Source organism: Lacerta agilis, chromosome 10, assembly GCF_009819535.1.
Source record: "Lacerta agilis isolate rLacAgi1 chromosome 10, rLacAgi1.pri, whole genome shotgun sequence".
NCBI classification, from domain to species: domain Eukaryota; kingdom Metazoa; phylum Chordata; class Lepidosauria; order Squamata; family Lacertidae; genus Lacerta; species Lacerta agilis.
In genome coordinates, this window is record NC_046321.1 from 48,818,540 (window position 1) to 48,838,306 (window position 19,767).

Consider the following 19,767-nt stretch of genomic DNA (forward strand, 5'->3'; position numbering starts at 1 on the left):
GGTACTTTCTTTAGAAACCTATTCCGAAATAACAGTGAAACATAGTGAAGAATGATTTCACCACAGTGATGTAGATGGAAAAGCATTTTATATCACTCTTCTTCAGTAGGGCCAATTGTTGTAAACCCAGTAAAGTCAAAGTCCTCCTTATATTGTACCTAGAGAATTTTTTCTATTCATTCCATGCAGCAATGTTACCATTGAATACCAAGGTGCTATACATTGACAATAAAAAAACAGTTTTCTATTGAAATAATTCCTAGGAAAAAGCTGTGATTGAAATGGGAAACATCTCTGAACTCTGACCTTAGCCGAAAGATTTGCTCTTAGCAATTACCAGGACAAGGTGTACATGGAGGGGGGGGGGTCAGTATATAAGAGTTATTTCCCAAAATGGTAAATAATGGCCCCACATAGCTTCCACATGATTCCTTCATCTTCAGTCAAGTCTGCTCTGAATGATTCCCCCAACATCCCATATAGAAGAGCAACAGCCCCCTACTCCCCACAATATTTTGATCTGTGTGTGTTTCTGTGATTTAAAGCCACACACAGGGCCCATTTCAAAGCCCAATGCAATTTTGCTCATTCACAGGTGGTGAAGGAGGATTGTAATAAGGTGCAGCAGGAAATGGCTTGCCATCATCTAGTGTAATTCCTAAGGGAATTATGGGAAATGAAAAGGACAACTGAGAATGGGAGCTTTCCTCTTAGGAAAGCTATTATTGGAGGGTGGGAAGACTGTCAGAATCATGGATGGGGAGGGAAAGGTTAAGTTTCTCCTCTCTATGTACTGCGGTCCCAATGACTAATTTCTCCAACTTTTTGTTGTTGTTGTTGTTGTTGTTTTTAAAAACCCTTAAAGTGCCTCAAAAGTGATGAATTTAGCATCACCACTAGTTAGACCCATAAAGTTTAGTGCCATAGCTGAACATTTTGCAAGCATATTGCTATCATCTTTTTTGTGAGTGAGAATTATAATATGCAGTTCCTGATGGATGAGCCTGGCAGAATAACTCAGGAAAACATCTGCAATGTGCAATAAATAGAAAACTATCTAACACCCCACCACCCCAAATCCCAGGAAAACATGAGAGTGGCACCGGGGGGGGGGGGAGAAGTTTCACAATTTTGTGCACTTTCATCTGTTGAACGTATAACTAACCTATTTTTACCTGATGTGTGATCTTAAGAGTATAAAAAGTAGAATATTTAAGGCTAGGGTATGGATGGTGATAACAATCTGTTCGATATCATTGCATGAGACTGAACAGCAAGTGAAATTTTAAAACCACATTTATTTTAATACAAAATGTGTTGCACCATTACAGAAGTAATCTCCTCTGTGTATTTTCACATGCATGGATAAATTTAGCATCTACATTTAATTGTAAAATTATGCTGGTCTCCAATACTGTTGGTAAATCTTTGTAGGAATGGTTTTTTTCTTTTTTGTGCTTTTTCAATCAGTGCTGCATAACTGTTTTCCAGCTGTTAAATGTTGCCATGCTTATAAGGTGAGTATTTCGAATTGTGCTTAATTTATACTATGTTAACCTATACTATAGGTCCCATAGTACTGTATATGCATCAAAGCTGCAACAAGTGTGCTGTGATTAAGTGGAAAGCAATAACACAACCTATAATAATATTGGGTGCAATCTGTCAAGTACTGCTGCTGTGCCACCTCCATTCCTTAAGGACCTGCACAAAAAATGGATAGAAGTTACACAGTAGCAGCCTAACTGGCATGTTATCTCAAATTTTGAATTACATATATTTAGGTAGATGCTTTAAAATACCATGCACTCTTGTTGGTTAGAGTACTTCTTACACAGTACAACACAACAAAAGCATTTTCAAACACCTAGAAGCATATAGCATCTACACTTTAAGTGTATTTACAAATTCAACAAAATATCTACATATAAAAAGCTTACTTAAAATTAAACTTGATGCAAGTTATGAAAAACCAATTTATTGGCAAATGAAACTGAGCATTCCTTCAACCATAGGTTGTTATATAAAATTTCATATTTGGAGGTAACCATTTCTGTGATATTGATTTTGTGTGTGTGTGTTTGCAGAAAAAACATTCTAACAGATGATAGTGGTAATTTATGACTAAACTTACTTAACATTTGTCAAATTTCACTTGAATGCTGTGGCTCTTGAGTAGCAGCTTCATGCCAAGCATAATGGTAAAAGTGGTGTCAGAGGGTCTTGGGCTTACTGGGAAAGGAAATGTGCTTTTGTGAGCATGGTATCTTAGAATATCATGATTTTTTTGTGTGTGTTTCCCTGTGTTAGCAAAATATACTAATTCAGCCATCTTTGTGTAAACTGCATAAGGCCATGAAAGTGTAAGTTGCATTAGCTTCTCTATAGTTTATCTCCAGAAAAGAAAGAAACTTTAATGAGTTTTATATCACTTAAAAACGAACTCTTCTGTACCTGTTGAACATATCTGGGAATTTAACAATAATTAAATTACTTTGGCAATGATGTCAGTTCATTAGTCATACACTATTGTACCAGCTTACTGAGGTGCAACACAAACCGCAGGGAGCATTTCCTTCACTAGTTCCATCAAAATGAATTGAATTGTGAATTTGCAGCTTTTCATTTCAATGCTACCTTGCACAAGAAAAGTTCCCGATATGACCAGCTACAGTACATTATTGAACGTACACTTATATAAAGGCACTGAATGTATTTTGCCCTGTACGGTTTCTGGAATATTTCTATACCATTTGAAAATTTCACTTCCATAACTGTATAAATTCAAAAATGCATTTTGTTGTATGTCCTAAAAAAAATAAGATACAATGTCAAAATGGATGTCAAAAAGAGAACACTGTGCTGCAGTAATACTTGGATTAGAAAGGCTACAAGAGGAGCAAAGAGCAGGTATCAGGATCTCAGTAAGCATCAGCAAATGCAAGTATCTTACTTAAAAGTCATTTATCAATCATATACTGTACATACTGTTCCTAACTGTCTTGCAAAAAGACATAATGATATCTAGACAATTAAGTCACCAATTTCACAACAATGTCCACAAAGACATTGAAGTTCTATATAATACTACTATAACACTCTGACAATGAGAATGGGCTTCATATCCAGGGATTCAGTTGAGGACTGCATAACGAAGTATCAAAACCATTTCCAGTGGCATAAACTGGCTTTGCCCGGGACGTATGCAGCGTTTGCATGCATTATACTGTACTTTTCGTTATTCTCAGTTGATGTTGCTCTCTTTTTTTTAGTCTTGTAAAAAAAACAAGTATCTGTGCAAAATGTTTTGCATTCTGAGTCATACTAACATACCACTTACTGTTATATAGTTTAACAGTTTCACCTATATGTACTTATTACATAAACACTTTGCTGCGTAGAATATTTTTTTCCTTCATGTCCATAAAGTGGGGGAGATGTACAAATGCTTGAAAATAATAATAATGGAAATGTAGTATGAACGGGGCAAGAGTTTTCTTTTTCTTTCTTTCTTTCAATTAGACAAATGAATTCATTGCGTTAACGGGTGAAGGAGCCTCAGAACTTTCGTTCCCTTCTGCGGGTTCTTTCTCTTTTTTACCACTGTATTGTCCAATAAAGGAGCCATCCTCATTGAACTGACCATTGACTCCTTCTCCATAGTCAACTAAACTATCATCGCTGTCCTCTTTTTTCACAGTCCTGTCTGAAGGTGTCCTGCTTCCCTTTTTTAGAGGCTTGTGGTCATCGGCATCACTGAAAAAATAAAGGGTTTTTAAGAAAAGAAATAATTAACATATAACTTAGACAAGGTGTAAAAACAAAAACAAATCATGCATGCCGGTTTTTGAAAAGTATGTGTAGTCCCACAGTCCTTTAGTAAACTCAGTCACAGGGTGGAGACAAATTAATACGATGTATGGATACGTGGTGCAGTAATGGTTTAAACGCAGGATTTCTCCAGCGGTGGAAGTGCGTTTTCCCCACCGTGCAAGACTTCACAGTGACAAATTCAGGTCCCATTTTTGAAGCAATGTAGAAAAAGTTGCAAGCATTAGAAAGGGCCCCTTGTTCTTCAGATATGAAGCTTATGGTGTGCTGTGAAATTAGTCTGTTAAAACTTTTTATTCTCAATTCCTGAATATGAATGAGGAATGAAATTGATTAAATGGAAAAAAACACCAAGATTTTCCCCATTATTAGAAAAATACAATAAACAAAGTGCTGTATTTGGAGCAATTTGTTACATTATACACACCAGGCTTGAAATTGTTAACCTTACCTTTCAAGAGACCTACATATTCCATTAAAAGGGTGCAGAAGAAACAAATGAAAACAGCCTAAGAAGAAAAGCAAAGTCCATTTCCTGATAGTGATCAGTGTTTAGTTAAATGAAAACCAGATCTTAATTCATAACATACTGTATTTAAATTAAACTTGTTCAAGAGTGAATGAATATTTTGGAAAGAAGTGTTAGCAGCTGGAAGAAATGGTTTACACTCGGTCTTAGCTTTTGCTTGAGACAGTATAGGTAACTGTGTACAAAGGTGGTTTTGCTGCCTGGTGCATATATCTCTCAATGGAAATCTTGACAAATACCATATGCGTATAAAGAAGGGACATGCAGCATGCCCTAATTTCAGCAACTGAGCAGATATGCATACATGGCTAGCAATCTCCACAGTTTGGGCCACAGTGCCAGGCAGTAAGCAATGGTCCGTACCAGCATCTTCCTAGTCCACATGCAAAGAGGACTGTTTTGCTAGAAGTTGCAGACAATGTAGCTTATTAGCAGTATAACAACAGAACCATACTTTATCAGACTTGTGTATAACCCATTTCCACACAGCAGGATCTCATACCATTTCATGCCATGTGTATTTTCCATTTCAGTATCACACAATTAGCATGGCAAGTAACATCATTTGTGGCGTCCTTGTGATTATTTCTTGTACATCAGAGGTGGCCAACTCCCAAGAGACTGTGATCTACTCACAGAGTTAAAAACTGACAGTGATCTACCCCCTTTTGGGGGGTTCAGGTCAAATTTGTTGAACTTTTTTTGGGGGGGGGGAGGAAAGCCCAGTTTCTTTGGGGTGCAGGGCAAAAATGTTGAGCTTTTTTCAGAGGAGCCAAAGTTGTTGAGCTTCTTTGGGGGGAGCCAGTGATCTACCACAGACATCCGATGATCTACCGTTAGGTCACGATCTACCTGTTGGATGTGCCTGCTGTACATGATGCTGAAAGGTGCAGGACACAACCGTGTGGAAATGGCTTCTGCACTCTACTGTTAATGTTATCAATCAGTCCTGAGATTAACTATGAACCTGGGTAAGATGTTTGTTGGTGCTCTACATCAGCATTGTCTCTGCTTAAAATCTTATCATACCTCCCTACCCACTTTTATCACGCCCACTTCTATGATTGTCTACATGACTAACAGAGACTACCGTAGACTGTGCAATCTGCAGGTATCCAGCTGCTTGATTGTGCCCATCTACAAGCACAGGGACTTTTTCAAACAGACTTATCTATGGACCACATTTTTAAAAAGCACACTTTGTATAATCCGTTGTTTGAAGCCTTTGGGATTAATTTAAATCACAGGTTTGTGATTTATGTGTGCAGAGCCACAGGTGTGCAGGGTATGAGGATTTCCCTTTCATTTGAAGTACCCATCCTGTATTGCTCCTTTGGCACAGCCCAGTATATCCACCAACAGCAAGGTTAGTTCCCTACTATCTCCAATCTCATCATTGCTTTGTCCTGCCACTATAATCTGGTACTCCTCTGAGTCTTCTCTTGTAACCTCCAATATCTTTTATGCCCATCTGTTACATAAGGTTCAACTGTCTGGTTTAAGCATACTGTAAGCCTGCAGTTTATGCACATTTAAATTGTGTGCATTCAGCTTTACGCACTTGGCAAAAAAAAAAAAAGATTTTTTTTTTTTTGAAAGGGGACAGGCATCTGGGGAAAAAATCCTACCTGCCACTCAACCCAATATGTTTTGACTATATGTGATTTTTGCTTTTTGCTTTGAAACGATCCCTGAAACATTACCCCATGTAAGTTGCAGGCTTACTATATTGGAGAGGTATTGGGAATAGGACAACAGATGTGTTGTCTTTCTTTAAGCTCTCCCTCTCTCTCTTTTTACAACAGAATGTTTAGATTACCGCTACTCCAAACTCATCTCTACTTGCAGTGTTTGTGAAATCCTTTCTATCAAGACACATTATCTCATGGGCAAATTCTGCTGTTTCTTTTCTCTTAGGGGATATATCCTTGACCTTAAGATCTCAGACTCTGTTTAGATAATCTCTCTCTTGCCTTCTACAAAGAGAAACTTCAGAGCTCCCTTCTGAATTTCCAGGTAGCAAAAGAATTATGCGTTCACTCAAGAGTTGTCAGATTCTAAATGTAGATCAAAATAATCCTTTGAATCTCACAATAAGCTGTTTGTGATGTATCTAGAAAGGAAATTTGGCAGGTTAGACTTTTGTCCCACAAAACATAATTGTGTAGTGGGGGGGGGGCTTATTTGAATCCATCTTAAAGACATTCTATTTTAGAATGGACCATAAGATAATTTCCAACCAGTAACATACCAGGAACAAAACTGCATGCCTCTTCATATGACGCTGGAAAATCTCTTAGATTCCCTTTTCCCAGTCTGACCATGGCACTACTTAACTGTTGGTGTCAAAGCACTATACATACCTTACACATTCAATATGAATATTAACTGAAAAGTACCAAAGCAGAAAACCCATTTAATTTGAAGAGTCCCAAAAAACACTAATGGAAGCATGGGAAGAGAAAGCAGCATAACCCCAATTAGTTTACTCAGTTCAATAAAACTTACCCCCTATTAAGCATGTTGAGGATTGCAGATTGAATTTGGTGCAGAATATCACCTTATTATTATGGCTGTAAACTACTTGTTACAGCAACTTGAAATAAATTGAGGGTTATGAGTTTGTTTTGAATTCTGAGCACACATCACAGCAAATTCAGGGGAAAATGTTAATTTCAATTCAGGGAAGCACTGTGGAGATTTCTTATTCAAGCTATGTGTTGCAAGCTCAGATATGTGTCTTTCCCTCCCATTTCTCCATTTATAACAATAACCCTCTAATATATGCATTAGACAATACTGTATAATAAGATATAAGCTTCCATATTACAAAATAATTAAACCAGCTTTTCACTGCAATTACATGCATTTTTGTTCAAAATGATAATAGCCACAGTGGTTATTTTTAACACACTGGAAATGTGTTGCAAACAAAGATGGCTGTGTCCCTCGAATATTGACTTGTGTTTCCCCTCTGGCTTGGTTCTGCATTCCCTAGACTGGAGTGAACATGGTAGTCTCTTTCACTTATTGGAGTCCGGTGGATTTCTAACTCTGTCTTCCATTACTTCCACATTTATTCTTCATTCCTAAAGGCTTGTCTCACAATATGCATTGGCTATCTTTGTAACAAAATGGATGCAATATATAAATATTATCCAAAGGAAACAATTGTCATTTTTAAAATTTAAAGGAAATACCCTGTTAAATTAGAATATATCATTCTCCCACCAAGTTATAAAAAGACAACAAGTTACCTCACATTGTATTGCATAAATAGGGTTAAATTACCGTATATACCCGAGTATAAGCCGACCCGAATATAAACCGAGGCACCTAATTTTCCTACAAAAACCTGGGAAAGCTTATTGACTCGAGTATAAGCCGGTTCACCTTTGCCGCTGTGGAGGAGGAGGAGGAGGAACGAGCAGCCCGAAAGCAACCCTTTGGGCTGCTCCTTCCTCTTCTTCCTTTGCCAAGTTTGCATTTATGCGAGCAGTTCAGGAATGGAACAAGCTGCCTGGGGAGAGTAAAGAACCGCCATTCTTGTACACTTCTTAAGGAATGGTTGACTGGGGAGAGTGGGTGGCGGCACGAGCGGAGAGAAAGGGCTTATTTCTCGCCACCCCCACCGCCTGCCTCACTCGAGTATAAGCCGAGGGCAGCTTTTTCAGCACAAAAAATGTGCTGAAAAACTAGGCTTATACTCAAGTATATATGGTACAATAGTTACACAAACAAATTGAAAACCAGCCACAGCTCTTACATCTGTTTAAAATTAATTATTTCCTTTAACTTATTCGACTTGCCTAACATGCATATTGCACGAAACAACAAGAAAACACATATATTTATATAAAATGTACACAATATTGAGTCTGTAGAGGGGGAAGATGGTAGTTAAGTGATGCAAATGTAAATCAAGACACTCCATAGAAAATATCTCGAGTTAGTCCAAATTAAGCACTTTGAAATCCCATTTCATTTTAATTGGAAGTTGAGTATGTGCCTCTACTAAAGCAATGGTCATCTGTATTGCCTTCCTAAGCAATGAGGAGAATATTAACTATTCCTCTGGATTTCTGATCTGGTAACATAGGCTGGAAAAAAAGATGACAGTTACAGGTAGGTAGCTGTGTTGGTCTGCCGTAGTCGAAACAAAATAAAAAATAAAACAATCCTTCCAGTAGCACCTTAGAGACCAACTAAGTTTGTTCTTGGTATGAGCTTTCATGTGCATGTATTCTTCAGGTATCTGAAGAAGTGTGCATGTACATGAAAGCTCATACCAATAACAAACTTAGTTGGTCTCTAAGGTGCTACTGGAAGGTTTTTTTTATTTTGATTTGGAAAAGATGACAGGTTAGTTATGATAATGTGTTGGATCCAAAGTTTTCATTCATTGAAGGAAAGAACCATGCGTGGAATGACACATCCTAGTGAACGTAGAATTTGTGCATTTTATGGTGACTTTTGGAAAATGTGGAAGGAATTTAAAATGAAATTTAAATTTAAATATATTAAACTAAGGTTGGGGCCCACTTTTAGCCAGAAGGCTGGATGAAAGTAGTCAACTCTTCACAGAGTGACCACTTGTCAAACCCCTGACCTCATTTGACATTAGGCACAGGAGAGGTAAAGCTCTGACTGTAAAGAAACAATCCGGAGTTCACTTAACCTTCAGTGCAGTTTGAATTTGGTGTCTTTTCCTGTCACACTGTTGTCAGATCAGATACACTTGGGAACGACTGAGAGATCCGAGTGTATCTGATCCCTGCTGAAAGCAGTGCAACGTAAGGCACCAAATTCAAATAGTGATGAATTTAAGCTTGCAAATGAATTCGATGTTGTTTGTAGCTGTGGCTCGATCAGTCCTGAGCCTGATGTCAGGTGATGGACCTATGGGCATGGCTTGGCCAAGACAATCTGGTGGTCCAAATGGGGCTTGATGGACCTAATAAGTCCTGCAGGCTGGACATTCTCTACCATTATCTTAAACTCAATGTTAACCTGATAGATTTCCTCAGAAGTAGAATTAACATGTTCACTATCATTTCTACCACTGTGATACAGGTCTGCATCAGTGAAGAGAAATTCCCAGATAGAATCACTCCTGTGATGAAAAGTCATGTGTATATACTGTGACAAACTCACACTTGTAATTTATTCTTAGAAATAAAAAAGGAACCCAAGTGAATACAACAAATTAAAATTAAAGGGTGGTGTGCATAGGTAATCATACTCTGAAAATAGCTAGTTAACTATCACCCAAAGTTTTGTATTATGCATTAAATACAAACATGCGCTTGTACACACATTAACCACAAAATACAAATGCCACCTGCGAAATAATCATATGCATTCACAGATCCAAATATTTCAGAGCTCTCCTTTTTTTCTTTTTAATACTGTGAATATATCTTTTGATTTGCGTTTCAACGAAATTCACAATCACCCACCAAAGGCAGATCTGGTTGGGTGGTATACCATGAATAAAGCACAAAGGGTTTGAAATACACAATACCTTTCATTGCATTGTTGTATCCTATGCTTTGCAGCACAAAATATTTGGATTTAGCTGAAAAAGCTATACATACTCTTTTTTAAAAGGGGATCATAAGCAGTTTTCAAATTGTTTCAATCTTGTATATATTTCACACAAAATGTTTCAAAAGTAATGTGTAGTGACACTAACTTCAGAAAGCAGTTTTATTTATTACCGTAAAATACAGGACTTTTTTTTTATTTCAAAGAAATAAGTTCTTTTCATCAGTTTCTCTTTCATTCTTATTTCCTTTAGGTTTATTTTACAGTTATAATCTAAATAATGAAAAAATACTTACACAGCTGGTTGCATTGTTTCTGTGATTTTTCTATATGCTAGTAATGATGCAGAGTCTAATGTCTGTATAATTAAAAAACAAACAAAAACAAAACTGCAGATTTACACGAGTGTGTGTACCTGCACGGAAGTGGACACTGGTGTGAGTGCACAGTTACAGCATATGCAAAAATCAGATTTGGAAATTGGGTTCCCTTGGTCTTTTGCACACTAAAAAAAGGAAGTGAAAACAATGTTCCCACGGGAATTTCAGCAAATATATAGCTCAGGAACCAAGGGAGCCCCCTTTCAGTGAACAAGGAACATGTTCAAAGCAGCACAACGTGTGTGTGTGTGTGTGTGTGTGTGTTTGGGGGGGGGTCAGATAAATAAATTCAAGATTACTAGATGCTGAGAAACAGGAATGGTGGCAGAGGTCCCAATTGAATGAGGCTGAGAACTAAGTTCTATCAATCCAATTGAATGAAGAGAGAATAGTAGCCATCTTGAGAGCAGATACCAGGGTAATCAACAAGAGTTAATTACCGCAGGCTAGCAATACGTCCCACAAACTGGATCAATGGAATGAACTTTAATGACATCTGTCAAATATAATGTCCAGATGTAAAGAAGAACTGGAGATTATTCCTCTAACAATTGTGCAGAAGAGGAAATGTTGGCAGGTGAAGCTGCTTTCATCCCTATATGCCGAAGCAACTCCCACTGAAATGCCTTCTTCTGCATAACTAGTAGAAGGAGCAACCATCTGTTTCTGGTCACCTGAGAAAAGTCAAATAGACTGTGTGCACTGGACTGACTTCTTCTATGAACACTAGCTACTTTAAGCTGCAGAGCTAAGGCAGAATCCCCTTCGCACATAGTCATGAGCAGGCATCCCCAAACTCGGCCCTCCAGATGTTTTGGGGCTACAACTCCCTTCACCCCTAGCTAACAGGACCAGTGGTCAGGGATTATGGGAATTGTAGTCCCAAAACATCTGGAGTTTGGGGATGCCTGGTCATGAGCATCTGACATTCCATGGCAAAGCAGGAACAAGTGCTGCTAGAGCAGCTTCCCAAAACTGCTGAATTAATCCAGCAGCCACCCAGATATTGCCAGACTCCAGTTCCCACCAGCCTCAGCCAGCATGGCTCATAATCAGGGATGATGGGAGTTGTAGTCCAGCAACAACTAAAAGGGCTACAGATTCTCTACTCCTGCCCATACAAAGTCACTTGAAAGTAAGTTCCAATGAATGTTGACCACAAAAGAAAGGCATTCTGTATATGGTTAGGAGTCTTGATGATTTTTTAAAAACACTGCTTGAGTTGAAACTCTGCAGACACTCAGAGGCACTCTATTCAAGGCACTTAAATGTACTTAAATACCTAAATGTATTTACATGTCCTAATCTTTATCATTCACGAAAGAACTGTGAAACACCTTTTGCCATGGCACAGATAGAAATAAGAGAATCACATTACCAAGATGAATATTTATTAGTCGCTTTACGCATAGAAATGACTCAAAGCGACTTACAAACACAAAATAAATACTAAAACCAATTGCAATTGGCACAATCAATAAAAACCTAAAGTACAAGCTTGTCTATACAAATAAAAGCAGATCCTGCCACACCAAAAGAGGCATGAAAAGTAAATCCATTTTGTTCATGTGGTTAAGTAAAATATGTCTTCAAAATATTCTATAAACAGGAATTTAGTGACTGAATTCTAGGTTTTGCCTTTAACTCAAAAGGGTTTCCTTCCAGGAAGAATACAATACCACTTACTCAACCACCAAGTATGATACATTGTACAAAAGAATGTTCTGCTCTTTACTTCAAGATGGCATATTCTCTGCCCTTCAAATTTGTTAATGTACATAATTGTTCATGTATATTGAAGATGCACAGAAAGAAAGATGTCTCCCAGATATATCCTGGGAGGAGAACCAAAGTCCGGATTCTTACTGGAAAATTAATGTTAATTTGTTGCTAAGAAATATACTTCAGAAGCAAGATTGATTGTGTTGTTGTGGACTTTAAAGAGCTCCACTTTAAGTGTTGGGGCTTTTTGGCATTTTTACATTAGCATTCTTTCTAATGATGATTTAATATAATACCAGGAATGTTCTCTTTTCCTGCTTAGATAGCCTCAAAATCTATCCAATATGGTTTTTTTAAAAAAAAAATTAAGTGACTTCCTTTGCAGATGAATACTTACATACTGAAATCTTTGAAATTAAGATCAACAACTGAAAAATATACTTCAAAACTTAAAACAGAAAGTCCCCCCCCCCAAGTATATCAGAAAGTAGCATGAATACTGGAACAATTACAAAGAAAATATGGCTTGTAGGATATATGTATTTTATTGTCAGATGAGGCATTACAATAGCAAGTTTGATCCAATACTTGCTATTTACAAGTAATAAGTCAGTTTTAATAAACTAACAAGTTGAGCAACGTTTAAATGAAGTTTTATATTACATAAGAACATAATTCTAAAAGTTGTATTATAGAAGGTGATATCAAATGTTAGCTACACATCAGAGTAGAACAACTGAAATTAATGGAATTAATGTTTATTTCAGGGGGTCTGTTCTGAATATATCACCTGTTAATCATGTTGTGATGTATCCAATTGTGGCCCTTCCCTGATGGAAGGTTCTTTGATTTAACAAAGGCTTCTGTGAATTAAAGAAGATATTTTTTCTGCCAATTTCCCCTTTCGCTTGCAGCCCCGTTCCCCAGCAGGACCTCCCATGCTGTTCCAAAGAAATGGAAAGTTAAAAAGTCCCCAGACCCTCTAGAATAGACTTGGCAACAGGGGACAGGAGGCAGAAGATCAAAAATCAGTTCCCTTGTTCTGTTTATGGAAGCCTCCACTAGATCGAAGTGGTTTCCTTCAGTGGAAGAACAGTTCTCTGGCCAAATTAGAACCTCCCTCTTTTTACCTATCCATAACCATTTCCCACCCCCCTTTACTGTTATGAATTTTATGAAACAAAGAGCAAACTTGAAGGTGATGGATGAGATACATAACAAAGTGAGAAGATGGCTGTAAAGGGCATAAGTAAACAGAAGCCAAATAATATTTTTTTTGGGGGGGGGGAACAGAGCAGTAACAGAAATGCATCAAAAAGTTTCACAAATTCTTAGTAAACTTTGTCACATCTTTCCAACGACATTGCATTCGTTACCTGTTAATAATCTTTTCACTTCAGGGGCAGACAGATGCAATAACGAGTCAAAAAGCAGAAGGCTGGTTTGTCTGTGCGTGCACCCAGTGTGCAGATCAACATGCAAAATAACTCAAAATATGATTATTTATCTTGGGTATGGTCTCCCCAAAAGCAGCTTTGTCCACTGCAAGAGGATACAGTTCATGTAGAATTGCTGGAGCTACATGCCTTACATTGGGTTTATTCCAGATTTTATGGATTTGCATTTGAACAGCTGAATGAACTGGAAGGGAATTATCTACCATGATACTTTCTGCAGACTGTTCAGTTTTGTGGTGTTGTGGTGTTTTAACTGTAGTTAAACTGTAGTTGGCCAAACTGCGGGAGGCAGTGGAGGATAGGGGTGCCTGGTGTGCTCTGGTCCATGGGGTCACGAAGAGTCGGACACGACTGAACGACTGAACAACAACAACAACTGTAGTTCTTTCTGAATATGCTTGAATAAGTAGTTCTGAGTCTCCATTTTGAACCTACGTATGGGCTCACTATCCTTTTCTACTTCCAGTAAGGAAGCAAATGATATTTCTTCATTCTCAGGAGGCAACTCATCCTTCAAGTCACTGTGAAATTTAGGCTTTTTTGTAGAAGCTGAATTTCCCCCCACACTGTCCACAGCTTTAGGTACCGATAACTGGCAGTGCTCTCTAGTTGCTTCATAGGAGGCCACAGTAATCACTGTGTGTAATGCCTCAGGGTTCGTTATTGAAGAAGGTCCAGCCTGCATGGCAGAAACTACAGCATTTTTGGCCACAGCATGGCTATCCTTCAAAATGGTAGTAGTTTTGGGTAATACAAAAGACCTCATTAGTGAACTATTGTCAGAGTTGGAGCAACTACAAGCAATACTAGGAGCACCAGAAGGTCTTACCTTCTTGACTTGGCCCCTGTGGTTGTCTTCTGAATCTGAGTTGGGGCCTATTGTGTGGTTGAACCACTGTTGTGAGGAGGCTGGGCCCTTGGTGGGCCTTTGCTCATATGGAGAATGCTGTCCTACCTGAGAATCTGACCCTTCATTCAGTTGTGTTATTTGCTGCCACAGAGCGCGGTCTCTAGAAACACCCTCAGGCTGCCATTCTGTTGGTTTATTTTTCCTCCAACAGAGTGAAGGGGAGATGGAATTTACTTTTAAATGCTTTGGAGAGTTCCTGACTCTCCTGTGAGAGGTCTCTGATCTGGTGATGAAGGATTGCTCTCCTGACCTTCTGGATAGGTTGGCTCTCTGAGACCACACAGACAGTGCTTTGGTAAAGGCAAGGTCTGCTTCAGGAAAACGGGTGACATTGCTATATTCTCTCTTTCTTCCTTTGTCCGTTTTCTTTACTGTCCACAGAGACATGGACCTGAAGTGATGAAAAAAGTTCAAAATACTCGAATTCTTGGGGGGGGGGGGATAAAAAGCAAAAACGAAAAAAGAGTTTCCCTCAAAGACACACTGAATCATATTTTAGAACTGCCTGAGGCAGCATGAACCAGGAAAGTGATTAATGGTAGCAGTGCTGGGCTGCACAAAACACATATTCCGTTATTTGAATATTTGCTTGCATCTGATTTGACTCTAAAGAGAAAAGGGGGCAAATCCTATTACCTGTGAATGCCGCAGGAACTTGTGTCTAAAAGGAGATTTTTTAACAAAATGAATTAGATGAGCGACTTCTTAAAAAATATATAAAAATCTGGTAGTAAAGGTTCATGCAATCATTTACTCAACCATACAACTAACTGACGATGGGATAGATGATTTCACACATTAACATGCTAGTTGTTTCAAGACATAGACTGAAATCCTGGCTTAGGTCCCACATGATAATAGATTTGATGATCACATCTAGAACTGAGTTGCCCAACGAAAACTCACCAGAGAATTGGCATAATTCTGCATGACTATGAGGTAGCACGGGAGCAGAAAGCTATCATATGTACAAGTTAGCATTTGAGTAATTTCCCTTTGTGAACAATTCTGTCACTACTTAATTGCTTTAGGCCAATACTATTAGCCCAAATATTTTATAATTATTGCTACCCAGCAACAATGAAATACAAAACCTAATCACCTTCAAAAGTTTCTGCATTGTAAGTGCCATAAAACAACACAGGACCTATTCTTTGGCATTCAGAATCGTACAATACACAGCTTAGAACAATTAAATGAAAGACTAATTTCCTATAGATAGAAAGCTACAAAAATATACTGAACTCGTAAAAAATGACAATTAGAGCACTACAGTATGTGACATACGAGAAACAAAGAAAGTATTTAAAATGAACATAAACATATCTTAAAATATGATAGAACACACAAACAAAACACAAAAGGCTAACCTTTTAAATAAATCATCCTTTCTTGTTTAAACCAACACATTGGATTAAAATGATAAAGCTTTATTTGAATTATATTGTATATTGTTATTACTAGTTTGAATAACATGCCTTTGTGAGGCAAGAAATACAGCTAATTTATTATTCTTATTAGATAACAATGAACTGGCTTTGAACTTAATGAAGTTCAGCTAATTTGAAACTACTATTTTTTATCCATTCAAGTTGATGATTTTTACGCTTCTTATACCACTTAGCTATTTTCCCCCTACTGTTGAACAAGATGCCTAGACTTCATCTATGTTTGATTATTACACTACCAAGGCAAAAAACAAAATCTGAGTACTGCTGAAGTCAATTATATTTTTTACTACTAAGCCTGGATTTAATACAGGACATTCATATATTTTGCTTTATTCCTGCTTTGAAAGGAATAAGGCAGAAAGATTAAATAATAAGTAAAAATAAAAACCACACATGCACAAAACTGCCCCAAAATCACAGTGAACACTGGAAGCAAATATATGAGACATATGAATGAAGTAAAACCCTGGATCCAAATTTGTTTTAAGTATTTGGTTAGCAATACTGTACTGCAATTTGGATCTGCATTTTACATTTCTGGTTGATCATAATGTATGATCTTAAGATTTTCCACAGAGGTTGCAATCCTTGCACTCTTACCTGGGGGTAAGCCCCAATGAACACAATGGTACTTACTTCTGAGTAAACATGCATAGGATTGCTCTGGTAGATTGTAATCCACAGAGGCTGTGTGGGAACAAGGCTACCAGAAGACGATGAGACACTGGGGGAACTCCACAACTTCTGTTCCTCTAGAAACGTTCCTACAGCAGTGGAGATGCTGCCATGCCTTGCCATGCCTTATGTTATGCTTTGCCACAATTACCGCACCTACAGAATTTCAAATTTCCCTTGCAGTCAAGTGGATCATTAACTATCAGATATGTTGATATCTATGCCTGTGAATTGAATTGCAATGGTAATGGCAATGGGGCTATGGTCCTACTTCAATATATGTGTGGGTGACACCAACATGATATTCTTAATGTTGGTGAGACATCACATTTGAGGATGCTGAGCTGATGAAGGCTACTAATGCCTCCAGTATTAAATACTTCTGAACGGTGTGGAGCAAGTGTTTTAAAAAATACAGTAAGTAGTTCTCTTCAAAATCAAGTAGACATGACCAGTACAAATTAACATAATTGCTTACCTGTATTCGCCAAGTGTTCCGTCGTCTTCTTTCATAGGCTGTATTTCTGGGTCACCATGAGCATCCTCTTTTTCTTTCACTAAAACATACAGATGAAGGATAACAATTAGCAAGGACTGGAAGTGATGCATGCCAACCCCTAGCGGGGTGTGTGCTTTCTGAAGGACCCTGTGTGCTGCAGCAGCTGTTTGCCAGTCACCTAACCCTTGCAATCTCCATCTCCTACTGCAGTTATAAAAAGGGAAGGACTGCCTTGGTGTCATGCTGGAATCACCCTGGAATCCAGGGGTGCATTGCTGTTATTAAGGATAAACTGGGCTGCAACTATATCCATGGAACATAAAGATCTACAGACAGAATGCTGATCTTCATCATAACACGCAGCAACTTTCTTTCCGGTTGCATCCAACAAGAGCATTCTCTAAAGAATCCTCTACTGCAGAAACAGCAGGAAAGAGGTATCTGGTATTATTTTAGGCTTTGTAACTTGCAGGAGTTATATCATATTTTCTTTAGCTGATTTTTATGTCTATATTCAGTTTTAGTTGAAGTATACTTGTATGTTTGATTTCCATGTAATTTGTTTTAAATCAAGTTGAATTGTCTTTAGACCAGTTTTATTATTATCACCATTATGAAAGGAAGGTAAAGGTCTCACCCACCCTCAGATATCTGTATGATTAATAAACCCAAATCTAAATAAAGTAAAAGAGATGATGTTGCTTGTGCAACACAGACCATGCCTGCCATTTATAATTCCAATAGTTAATAGGTTTGCATCTTTAGTGGACACTAAAAGGTCATATCAGATCACCAATGATACCAAGTCTCCAGAACAAAAAAATACAGAAGCTCCTTTGGTGGATAACCCTATAATAAGCCTCATTACATGCCCAATAAGTGTGGGATGCCTTTGCCCAGCGGTGCTGTGGCCCATATATTGCAGCAAAAGACTCCACAAGGTTTTGCCTAGTATCTTGTTTGTGTGGTGGGCTCATGGGATAAAACTATACTACTGTCTGAGTAACCCTCTTCTACAATTATGGAGGTATATGAGCAGAATGAACTTGATTCATGGTTGCTGCTTTTAAACACTTCTTTTTTTTACTAATGACTCTACAACCTTCAGGCAGGTGGCTTTGAGAGCTTTATGTTCTCAACCCCAAGTTCCAAATTGCTGCATCTCTTTATGGCCTTGCATCCAACTTTGACCCTCCTTGTGGTGTGCTATTATCATTATGGAACCTGGTTTCTGTAAAAAGATGCTTAATCTATAATTAACCAGTTTAAGAGTGGGAAGACTCCAGGGATTGACTATACCCCAAAAGACTTTATAAAAGTAAACCAACACTGGTGAATACAATTAGTGGTTGCCCTTCTTATTACAATAAATAGTTCTGGTATGATCCCTTCCAGTTGGAAGAGAACGAGCTAATGACCCAGGAAACTATAGACTTAACTATGGGTGAAAGTTATATACTAGGTTCCTAACCAAGATTTAATGTTCTTCCATCTGAAATGCTTTGGGGAAGGTATGTTGGCAAACCTCTTTGCTCAAGGGTATGCCCTGTAATAACAGACTTTATAGAATATGCCCTTCTGCTTTGTAATTTCGATGCTGGAATTCAGCAGCATACAATTGGATCTTTACAGAGTAAACTACCAGGAATGTCAATTCAATTTTATGTTAAATATCCAATGGGAGATACAACCCCAAAGATGTCACTGATAGAAGATAAATTTCTATCAGTACAGTAGCATGAGAAAATGAAAACTCATTATTTGAAATTGGAAGGACTATTTTCAGGGTTGAACTCAAGATTACAATAGTTCTATATAATCACACTTATGTCATACTTTTGAATCTGTAATTGCTGCCAAGTCAAATTGCTTCAAATTCTTAGACTTCACAAGAATTCCAGAAAGAAATCTGAATCAAATTATAGATCCAAAGAGCAGCACAAGTAGTTCTCTATCCCAGTTTCTTCCCACGTCATATGGTGAACTGTTTTATCCAATACTGCAGCTCTGCTGACGCAAAAGACTTCCATGCACGGAACAAAACTTTTTCCTCTCATGCTGGCTCTAGGCCTCCACATACCCTCAAAATCAGCCCCAGAAGGTTGGGAGACCCTCCAGATTTTGAGGAAATCAGGGGGAGGAGTGGAAACAGAAATCCCATTGTATCAGTAGAAGTCTGTTTGTTCAGCATGGATAAAACCCAAAGTGCCTTTTAAGGCAGTTTGTGATATGACCCAAGGAACTACTGTGAAAAGATTTATTTATTTATTTAAACCCAAACTATTAAATATTCAGGAAAAGTCAGAAGCCCAATGTAACTTCGTTTATTCAACAGCTCACTCCCATATTAAAACAAGAACACACTCTGAAAGCCCCAACAACAAGAAGTGCCAGTTGGCAGTTGACAGTTGACAGTTGACAGAGCTTGCCATTAGAACTTCCGTCCACCTACGCTCTGCGATTGGTTAGAATCATAACGTGTTAAACCCAATACATAACACAAACATTTGGTGTTCCTTGATGTAGTAATCTGGATTTGGGCCATTAAGAGTAGAGAATATATTAAATGTAAATAGAATTAAATATTTGAACTCACAGTGCAACATATCGTACCTGGATATTTTCCACCTTTATTTCTCCGTATGAAACAAACTATTAGCAAAATCAGGATGAGAAGAGCAACTGCGCACATAAGACCAATGAACCACCCTTGAGTAGCAATGTCAACCTGCCGGCTTGCCTTTGCTAGAAAATGGAAAAAAATTA

At 38.0% G+C, this 19,767-nt stretch overlaps 1 protein-coding gene across 27 annotated transcripts in view; it reads right to left on the reverse strand.

The window, feature by feature from the left end:
- Positions 1–2,950: 2,950 nt before the first annotated feature.
- NRCAM (neuronal cell adhesion molecule) overlaps positions 2,951–19,767 on the reverse strand; it is an 82,279-nt gene continuing 65,462 nt past the window's right edge. For 13 of the 27 annotated variants that reach the window (XM_033163159.1, XM_033163162.1, XM_033163163.1 and 10 more), the window contains 3 exons: positions 19,615–19,746; positions 16,981–17,059; positions 2,951–3,756 (listed from right to left, as the gene is read on the reverse strand). In XM_033163159.1, coding sequence (XP_033019050.1) covers positions 3,519–3,756; positions 16,981–17,059; positions 19,615–19,746 — 449 coding nt within the window. In that variant the 3' untranslated portion in view covers positions 2,951–3,518. Of the gene's footprint in view, positions 3,757–4,282; positions 4,295–10,203; positions 10,266–16,980; positions 17,060–19,614; positions 19,747–19,767 lie in introns of all 27 variants that reach the window. The other 14 variants (XM_033163164.1, XM_033163141.1, XM_033163147.1 and 11 more) reach the window with 3 other exon arrangements.